The following is a 10,525-nucleotide window of genomic DNA, read 5'->3' as shown; positions in this document are numbered from 1 at the left end:
CTGTCTCATTTCCCAGGTTCTCTCTGCTCATATCATGCTCTTGATGGTGTCCCCCCTGCCATGACACAGGCTGGAAAAGGTTGCAGGTGGGGTGGAATTCGTGATAAATCAGCAGGTGGATGGGGGGGAGTGGGGTTTTCAAACTAGTGCTTTAGGCCCATTTTAGCTGAACACTAACTCCAAAAGCACACTGTTCAGTTTAGCTACTGCAGCGATTTGCTGTTGTAAAACTGCTTTAGAGATCAGGTGCAAAAACATTGTTTACCTTAAGTTCAGCTGATAAGGAACTAAACTTTATTATTAGTTGTTGTTCTCAGTAACTACAGGACATAGAGAGATGACTCATGTAAAACCATACCTGCATGAACCTGCCAGGCCTGCGACTGCAGGGAGGTGGTGCCACGGGTGGCTTTGCACCCCTGCGTAAGCAGGGAGTGGTTCTAGAACAGTCTTTGTGTGTTCACAGAGACACAGGGCTCACTTCAGCAAAGTTTCAAGTACACCTTTATTTTTCCTCATATGCAGTGGTACAGCTAATTCACAAAGGAACTTCACACTGAACAGTTTCTGTACGCCTGGTATTAACAATAATGTGTTCTGTCAGTCCCTTTGCTTGTTCATAGCTCTCCAAGGTAGTGAGCCATGGTAGCAGCTGTGGTCAGCCTTTCTCCTTATTTTAGCTGTGTTTCTTCACCCCTGAAGCACTGCAGGATGACTGTAGCTCTTGTTCTTTCTGCATGTTCTCATTTACTTCAGCAATCCACTTGGAAAGTTGAGGGGTTTGGGTGTGAAATAAACAGGGGCAACAGTCTTGACTCCAGCATGTTTCAGTGATTTGGCTGTAATTGTTTATTGTAGTTTTATTTGTCAAGTACAGCTACTTGTTACTGGGTTTAAATCTGAAAATAACTGCCTGTTTATTGCATTGGGGCCAGTAAGTGTTGTGGAGTTCAGAACGGCGCAGGGAGCAGTCCTGTGACTGAGTACATGCAGTTTGTGCAAGTCAGCGTTGTGTTTCCTTAAAAAAATGCAAAACTGAAAGGCCATCAAACCGTAAAGAAAAGAAGATCAAACTTAAACTAACAACTAAAGAAAGCAAAACTTTGAAGAAGATGTGATGATTCCGGGCTTCTGTTTTGGTTTTAAGGTAATGGTCCACAGAATCAGCAAATGTGAACTTCTCTGGGCTGTACCCCAGCTGAGTCCGTGCCTTGGCTATCCGAAATGTGTGAGTTATGGAAATGTTGAGTACCTGCAGGGCAAAAAGAGTCAAGGTACAAAGAGATGAATACACAGGAAGTTGGAAGAAAGTCCATAAATGATAGCACAGAGGGAGTTAAAGGAAATGTAAAATAACCCTCCCCAACATCATATCAGTCCTGTTGACATATGTCACATCTCTTTAAAATTGCTCACTCAACAGAAGAATATCAAAAGCCCAAATTGTCAGTAAAAGCTGCAGAGCAGAATCTTCTAGTCTTGAAAGCATCCACAAAAAACATTCTGCACTCTTGTTTAGGTACCTATGGAGGCAGCTAAAAGCCATCTCTGAGGTGCATTAAGTATCTTCAGTAATTCGGGCCCAACTGCCCAGCCAAAGCCATACAGGATACTGGGCCTTGGCAGGAAGAACTGAAGTAGCCTCTCCCAGATTGTAAACATAAGCTCTTCTCTTTCCAAAGATCATGGTAAGGAGCATAATATATTACCTAAAACATACATGATGCATACATTTGCCCTGGACACTGGAGGTTGTAGCAGTACTGGGTGGGTTTTACTTTCTACTGGCTTAATCTTAAATCCTACCTCAGCATTAGTATGTATTTAACTGTCCTGTGAGAATTAAGGGGAGTTTACAAAGACTTTACCTCATTTCTGGTCAGCAGTGGGGACAGTTCAACACATGGTTTCAGCATCAGATAAAGGTATTCCATTACCAAGGCTACAAAACAGAAGATTTCCACTTGAGGTAAGAATAGTAAATTGCTATGCAGTGATAATTTTGGCCTATCTTGCACTGCATATGATAGTGAAGGACAGTCACTTACCCAAGAGCTTGGGGCACCAGTACTAACATCAATGGGGCTACTTGCTCACAAGGGGTTGGATTTAATCTTAATGCTTTGGCCAGCCTGAATGAGGGTGCTTGTGTGGAAAGGGGTTGGAGGGTTGGTGACAGCTCTAGTGAAATGATCATGAGGCTTCATAATGTGGTAACAACAAAATACTCAGAGTAAGATTCTGTCTTGGCTGCACATGGGGGGTGATACCAGAGGGAGCACGGGATACAGGAGAACAAGAAATCTACCCAAGCAGCAAAGCAGATACTCTTCAGTGTATTTCACGAGGTCATGATTTTTACATTTAACTTGTTATATTTATACTATTAACCCCACCAAGTCATACATCTGTTAAGTCCTACACATGGTTTTGTGGGGCTTAAATAAGAGATCATTCTGGTTTCAACACGCTGCACAGAGCTGAACTTCACCCCTAATTGCCACACACTAGATGAGCCCGCAGCATAGTATTTTTATACATGTAAATGAAAATTGTGGGCAAATTAAGAAAACCCAACATTTTATTACAATTAGGAACAAGGGTAGTGTGGACAGGAAAGAGAAATGTTGAGAAAATGTTGTTACCTGATGCATAAACTAAGGAAGTAGGAATACGTATCCATGGCGTACTGCAGCCTAATCTTTCAAACTGAAAAAGATTTTAAAACCAGTGAAAAAAATCAAAAACCTCAAACAAGTTTTAAAGTTCCAACACAGAAAATACTTGTGGAAATAATTTACTGATAAAACAGAAACATTCATCATTGCTGTTACTACTTGAATTTTCATTTGTTGGGGGATTTCAGTTCAATGCCACATGCACAGACACTCTCATTTTCAGTCTTTAAAAAGGGGGAAAAGTTAATAATAATTGATTGAAATGTCATGGCATGCTGATACCTAATTTAACATTGTGGCATATTTATGGGTTTGAGCCCATCGTTAACAATAACATGATCTTTCAAAAAGAATGGATATTACAGATTAATAATTAGGATTTATATTTTATGTCTACCCAAAATTGCCACTCTTAACAGGTATGTGCCCCAGAAGTGAAGATAATGGGAACTCAAAAGAGGATGCTGGTTTAGGGGGTCCTTTTGTCTCAGAGAAGACAGTTGCTTTAATGTAGTATTTTCAGTAGGCTTTGTTATGGCACTACTCACACTGGGCTACAAGCAGGAATTAAGCCCCATTCAGAATGGGACTCTTACACCCAAAGCAAACACACCAGATGTAACCTGCACGCAAGAGCTGGAGTTGTATACAGGCAGAGAAATCAATGTATTTGGAGATAAAGTGTATATTGTACGTACAAGTGGAGTTAACCATTCAAAAAGGTTGAACTTTTCACCATCATTAATGAAATACGCCTGGCCACTCTGTTAAAGAGGTAGAGAAGAGACAAGTTAGTAAAAATCACACTTCGTATGTATTGACTTCTTTATCTCACTCCTTATGAATAGCTTGTAAATAATACAGCAATATAAGATATGCATGGCTGTACAAACAAGTCAACGAACTATCTACAGGCATTTCAATCAGTTGCACTGATGTGTGCAATGAAATGGGTGGGTGAGTAGTTTAAGCAATTAACATGCCTTGGTGTAAATTATTTATTACAAATGTCTGATTATCATAGTTCAAAACATTAAGTAAGTCTGATTCTATATAGAGAGGAATGGGGGATAAATCCACCCGAGCTTCCAGTTTTATTTCCAACACAGCAAAGATTCTTTGCTCATCTTCTAGAAATGGCAAATGCTGTATGACAAAAATGCAAAGATGGAGATACTCTCACATAACAGAATATTCCAACTCTTAACACGCTGCACAGCCCATGCTGCCAGGTCTCACACTGTTCATAGCACATTTGTCAACTTAGCCCACAGACAACATAAGCAAATAAGATAAACATTAATTACTGCTACTAGAGTAGTTACTGCAGTACAGCATACAGTGGCAGGATCCACTGTCAAATGAAAAGTGTGGTGCTCTTATTGTTCACTTACAGCAATGTAGTTCTTTCCAGAGGTGAGAGCATCAGCAGCTAGAATTTGAGCTTGTATGAGATTCTCTGCATGCACCCAGTTCATTTTAGCAGAAGAATCCCCAAACTTGAAGTTAAGTAACCCTCTCTTGATATTCTTCTGTAGACATAAACAAACATGAAACCAAAGCAAGATGATAGGTTTTAAAATGAGATACAGTGCCCTTTCTTGTCCAGCTAAATGTAAATTTGTCTCTACTCAAAACCTCCCCCACTAATTGACTAAAAAGAACCAAGAGAAGTATAAAGAGCTCTAAAAATACAGCTCATGAGGAAGGATCAAAGAACATCTTGTGTCCTGAATTTACAAAAAACCCCAATTTTGTTCTAAGTATAAATAAAATATTGTGTGGAAAGGTAAGATTAAGTTCTGAATGGATCAAAAGTGTTCACAAAATTGGATCAAATTTAACATATCGCTTCTGCTGGGAAATAATGGAAGGTGGTGCTCGGTGTCAAAATTGTCATTTAACAGGTACCTTTTAGAAACTGCAAGATGTGACAGTTATATAATGCCTTAAAATGGGCTCATAACAAATAAGCTTAAAATATTGAAAGGAAATTTACAAAAGCAAACATCTCAGGTTTAACTAAAACGACGTGTGCCTTTCTTAAAATTGATTTTATTCAGAAGATTATAAAAGTATATTTTGTATATAAATAAAATATGTTTATTATGTGTTAAGCTGGAATCTGTTCTTTCCTAAAAGCTGTGCAAAACTTTGTATTGTACCGCTGCTTTTAAAATCAGGAACTCATACAATTCTACAGGGGTCACACTCTGAACACTCTACGAGGCCTACAATTTAAAAGAGAGCAAATGAAAAAGAGTAGAACGTGAGCACCTCCACTTGCTTGCCCTTCAGTACCAGAAGGTGCTTTCAACTGTGCTTGTTTCCTTGGATATTGAAAGCTGTTAATAGTTGAGACTGGAAAGAATATATTTTGCAGTATCTATTTTCATGAATATTTTAAACCATTTGGTGCAAGTTGCATGCAAACAGACATTTGAAATATCATAGATTGGCCTCAATCTTACAATTATAGTAGATATTAAGTTATAAAGCTGGATTTACCTGTGTTTGTATTTCAAAAAAGGGCTTTTTTAATGTATTATATATTCTTTACAGATAAAATACAGTGCCTGTTAGAATATCCTCAGCAGATAACTGAACTGTTGAGTTGCTGCCCAATACATTCAGTCAATTTATAACACAAATAAGAGATGTTGCTGTATATCATAGAAAATTCTACTGATTAAACAATTAAAATACATACTGCTAGCCTTGGCAAGTGTCTTTGCTCTTCTGGTCCATAGATTCCTGGTGGGCGAAGAGCACATGTATAGAGTATTCCACCTCCTAAAAGAATTGATAACATCATTCTTAAGTGACTTTCACATTACTATGTTATCTCTTTGTATGAACCAGAGACTTTGCAGAACTTACTCTGAAATAAATTAACTTCACCATCTTAAAAAATAATACATACAAAAAGGTGTTCATTAGTAGTTGACATTAATGTGGCAGAATCAGAACATGCAAAATAGCAAGATAAGCTTCAGAGAAGTCCTGCCAGCATACTCTGATTCCGAGGAATTACCAGAAATTTCAAACCCTCTTTCTAAGCAGTCCTTTGTCTCTGTGACCAGCAGTGAATGAACGTGCCAACCATGGTGATGAGTTTGCTGCAGTGAGCAAGTTGTTGGTAGGAAAGTGGAATGAAACTAACTAATTTCATACAGAATTACTGATGGGAGACAGTGAATTGCTACGAATACAAGGTAGAGGTGAAAGGTTCTCTCAACAGTAGGCATAGCCAGCTCCCACTAGAGCTGCTGCAGACGCTCTTGATAATTGCAGTGGGAGAAAGTAAGGACCATCCTAAAAATCCTATCACTTCCCAAGTATATCAGTTGGCTGGTTCATCATCTGCCAAGAACTGTTCTTCATAGTCCTTGAAAACATTCAAAATACTCAATTCTGCTACGGCGCAGGATCAAAATGGGATATTTGGAACACTGACTGGTTCTAATTTCGTTGACAAATGCAGAACTGTGTATTCCTTCTAAAATTAAGAGAGTCTTTGATGTGAAGAGCTACTGGGGAAATAAGGGAAAAAAACCAAACCCCATTTTATTTTTTAAACAAAAGGATTCTGTTGGGATGGAATGCCCATCAATGACTTTATGTCTTTTATAGCCCTCTGCAAGTATCATGTGAAGAAAGTCTCTAAGCTGTCTACAGCTAAATTTAGCTCAGTATCACTTGGTCACACAGAATCATGTTGCACTTTACATTAATTTGTTTTGCACTGGCAGTTATAGTATCCCACAGGAGAACTTAAGTATTCAAGTGTATAACTGGCTTCCTCAACACGGAAAACTTTGGGAAGCACTAATAAATAATTCCAGGCTGTAGTATCAGGTGGCTTCCTCAGATTTTAATATATAACTCTGGGAGGAGGTGGGTAACAATTTAATCAGCATTCATGTTTTACTGATGGTGCATAATACAGTGACATTAAACACTCGTCCTTGTTTAATTTATAGCTGTCTTAATCTTGTCAGTTAACATAGTGAACTCATTGCTACCGTGCTAAAACCTTTTAGGCAAACTGTGTGAACTTAAAACCAATTAAAAGTGATTTTTAAGTGAAAATATTTCAGTTTATGAGAGAGGTAGATAACTTGATTTCATATTTGCTGGACAATCTTGTCCACTAGGATTGATACAGAATACAGGATGTTAGTGAGGAACAAGAGGAGGAAGAGTAAGTTCTACTATGAATTCATGCTAAGATGAAAGTACCTGCCAGTGGAGTTCCATTAGCTGCTAGTACCATTTGTTCTGCAATTGATTTGGTTCTGGAATAATGATCAACATGCTACAGAGAAAAAGCAAATATGTTTTTATCTGTTCTTGAAATGACAGGGCAGAGGGACATCTCTTCCCCACTAGTTTTTACTTAGCAGATTGCAACAGATACCTCAAAATACAGAAGCCATGGGGTATTAGTTTAGCGTAAACCACATGCATATTGCTAAGGTAAGCAAGCATTTTTGTTTATGCAAATCCTGTTAATTAATTTCAGCACATTTGAGAAGCAGTTAATATATGTATGCTTTGAATGCTGCCAAGAATGTAACCGATCACTAGTTTGTAATCTGGATTTCTTTTCAGGTAACGGAAAAGTCAAAAGCCAAGTTCTGAAGACATTACGATTGGTCTGAGTTATCCTGTTCACTTTCTTGTGGCACTGTCCCATAGAAAATATTATTTGACATATTATTGCAAATACCATTCAACATTTTCTCTATCCATCTCTGCTCTTGAAAGACTGTGAAGTACCTGATGGAGAGAGTAGGGACACAAAAAACAACTGTGTATGCAAAGCATCCAAAAGTACTTTCTCCTTTTTTTAATAAAATCAATAAAACCATATAAAAATAGTCTGTTTTTCAATATCAGCCCTATGTGGAATATGTATCATCTTCGATAAGAGAGAAACAGAAAAAAATCATATAAATAATAAATGGCTAAAGAGGCACCAAGCCATATAACACAATCCCCAAGTCAAGGTGGAATTTCATTAATGTTAATGGGACACTGCATGAGTTATTTTCCAAAATCAAAGCCTTCATAGGAAACAAAGAAATATATACTGCAATGTACATAAAACTGATGTGTCAAGGCTGTGAATAGTGTCTATGGAGAGTGTAAAGAGTTTTCTTTCTTCTTTGTGTGCCTGGATTCTGGCATCATGTAAAACATGGTCAAGAAAACTCCAGGCTTCTTCAGAAACAAGAAAGTAGATACTTAAAAATAAAATACAACCAAAATACCTTTTCAATTGGAAAATATGGCACAGTTTCCTCATCACCATCTTCAATAGGAAGCCCTCCAAACACCACATTTACTGTACTGGTGTATACCAATCTGGCAATGTTCCTTTGCTTGCAGGCTGCAGCAATGTATAAGGTAAATTAGTTCAGTGGAAAATGAAACAATATGGAAAAAAGTTTGTATGACCTTTTTTTGAGAAACTGTCAAATCTTAAAAAGGCAAATCCTTCCATTTTATAATTGGGTTATTTAAAATGTGAAGCATATTTAAAGAGAAGACGTCAGTGTAGAATGATTTGGGTTGGAATGGACCTTAAAGAGCATCTAGTTCCACTCCTCCTGCCATGGGCAGGGACATCTTCCATTAGAAAAAGTCGCTCAAAGTCCTGTCCAACCTGGCCTTGGACACTGCCAGGGAAACAGAACCAGGTGCTTTATAATCTGGCACATCCTCATCTGGATGTTGCAAGCCAACGTTGTGCCTCTGGGAGGGCTGCTGCCAGCCCACTGAGATGAGCTTCAGCTCCAGCCAGGCAGGAAGCTAGAGTCCACACGCTTCAAGGGCTGCCCACATCCTGTGCACACGCTGCAAGGAGGTTTACTACTACAAAATACACATGGAAGTAGTTACCACCTTACATGGATACAGATCCTGACATCAGGGCAAGCACAGTTACGAAAAGCTGAACTAGTTAAACTACACAGTTCTGCTCTTCTATCACACCCCATCGCAGAATTGAGCATAACATCACCACCCCCATATGACATTTTTCCTCATTTTCTGCCAAAAATTTCGAAGTATTTGGTGAAGAATAGCATGTGCCAAAAAAGCCAACTGGCTGCTTCTAAGTGCTGTAGCATTTTGATGTGCTATGCTAACACCCAAGTGGCAAAGTTAGATACATACCATCAATGACGAATCTTGTTCCATGGATATTTACCGTTTCAATCTCTTCTCTGTGCAACTAGGAAAATAAAGAAATCGTGCATTTACACATTGTGACCTTACACCAAAGTGGCAGGTTTAGGGAAGGATCAGGGTTTTGGAGGGAACCAGCCTCCCTTGTCTTTCCTTTTATCCTCCCACTGTTTCAGAACTCTTCAATGCCATTTCCAACTCAAAAACCTTCCCAGCGTGCTGATGGAACCTTTAATGGGGAGGAAATAATTTCACAACTAGGGAAACAGTCCTGTAAGCAGACTGCTTGCAGCTGGCACACCAGTTTGCACTGACCAATTACCAAAGCAGCATGATATGGTTCAGGCTCTCAGGATAATCTGAGGAGAAGAAATCTAAAATGCAGTGTTACAGCATCAAGTCTCTCATCCTTGGCGTGGGTAGTCACACAGGAAAAAACAAACCCAAAACTGTTTGGACTCACTTGCTCTCTTCCTGACATTCCATATGAAGCTACATGAAACACACAGTCAGCCCCTTCAAAGGCTGCAAATAGGGCATCATAGTCCCTGATGTCTGCCTGTAATACATAAGAAAAGATATTTGGACTTGAAATTGAAGCTGCAGGTTAGTGTTTGTCATACACAGAGGGAATGCATATGTATAATTGTACTTACTGTGCATCCTGGGACTGAAAACCAGACCCATTTCAGTACTTGCTAATAATTATACTTTTCTTCCATAGAACTCAAAGGACTTTAAAAATATTCATTAAGCCTCATAATCCTCCTGTGTTCATTCTACAGATGATTGAACTAAGGGCAGTACTTCAGAGTCAGGAGGTGGAGTGGGTATCCTGTGCTACACATTGCAGGTTTTGTTTTTTTCCGTATTTCACATACACTAAAATCAGTTGACCAAAAATCATGTGAGATATTCACATAATTAAAAAGGTTATTGAAATTTGGAATGATTTGCAATTGGGTATTTGGGTTCTGGGAAAACTAGTAAGACATTATGGAAACGGCAAATGAACTAACTTTGACTGTTATGAAATGTGATTGATCATACCTGGATAAACACTACTCCATTGGGGATTTCCCAGATAGGCTTTTGTATGTCATAGAGAACAACAGAAGCTCCTCTGCTGGCAAGAATACATCCCAGCTTGCATCCAACATAGCCTCCACCTCCTGTCACCACTGCTCTCATCCTGGTTTCATTCAGCGCTCCAGCATATCCATTCACTTTGGAGTTAGAGGCTTGGTGCCAGGGTGTTGCTACTCCACTCAGTATGTTTTCACTCAGCGAAATGCTGTCTGCTATTAAAAGACACATGTAACAATTTCTCCTCCATGTTGAAACTGCTCCATACTGCTCGTGGATGCAGACAATCCCAGTGAGTTTCATGTTAAGAAGCTCTATTCACGGCAGCAAAGTTTTACTTTAATGCAACCTATTTAAGAGAGAGAAAGACAAGAGCAAAACACTAGCTGCAACATGTCCAGATTTCAAAAATGTCTTTAAAAAACCCATTTCAATGTTCTTCTTCGATGGTTTAAGAGTTTGCTTAACTGTAATTTTCACATTCTACAAACACTTAAAATGTCTATTTACTATATATTAAAGACAGCATCCGGAATCTACATAACAAAGGTTGCATGCTTTAGACT

General features: G+C 38.7%; 1 protein-coding gene across 1 annotated transcript; it reads right to left on the bottom strand.

Annotated features, from left to right (window-relative positions):
- Window positions 1-1,102: 1,102 nt before the first annotated feature.
- LOC104400100 (putative short-chain dehydrogenase/reductase family 42E member 2) lies at window positions 1,103-10,307 on the bottom strand (the record flags this gene model as incomplete). The annotated part of the gene is made up of 11 exons (XM_010022977.1): window positions 9,924-10,307; window positions 9,337-9,432; window positions 8,862-8,919; window positions 7,955-8,073; window positions 6,921-6,996; window positions 5,389-5,471; window positions 4,073-4,210; window positions 3,377-3,442; window positions 2,646-2,709; window positions 1,869-1,942; window positions 1,103-1,252 (listed from the first exon to the last, which is right to left on the bottom strand). Coding segments are annotated over exons 1-11 (1,263 nt in total), but the record flags the coding sequence as incomplete, so codon positions are not given.
- Window positions 10,308-10,525: the final 218 nt, after the last annotated feature.

Source organism: Nestor notabilis, unplaced genomic scaffold (genome assembly GCF_000696875.1).
Source record: "Nestor notabilis isolate BGI_N333 unplaced genomic scaffold, ASM69687v1 Scaffold36569, whole genome shotgun sequence".
NCBI lineage: Eukaryota > Metazoa > Chordata > Aves > Psittaciformes > Psittacidae > Nestor > Nestor notabilis.
The sequence above is the reverse complement of the archived record's forward strand: the minus strand, read 5'-3'. Positions and strand labels throughout refer to the sequence as shown.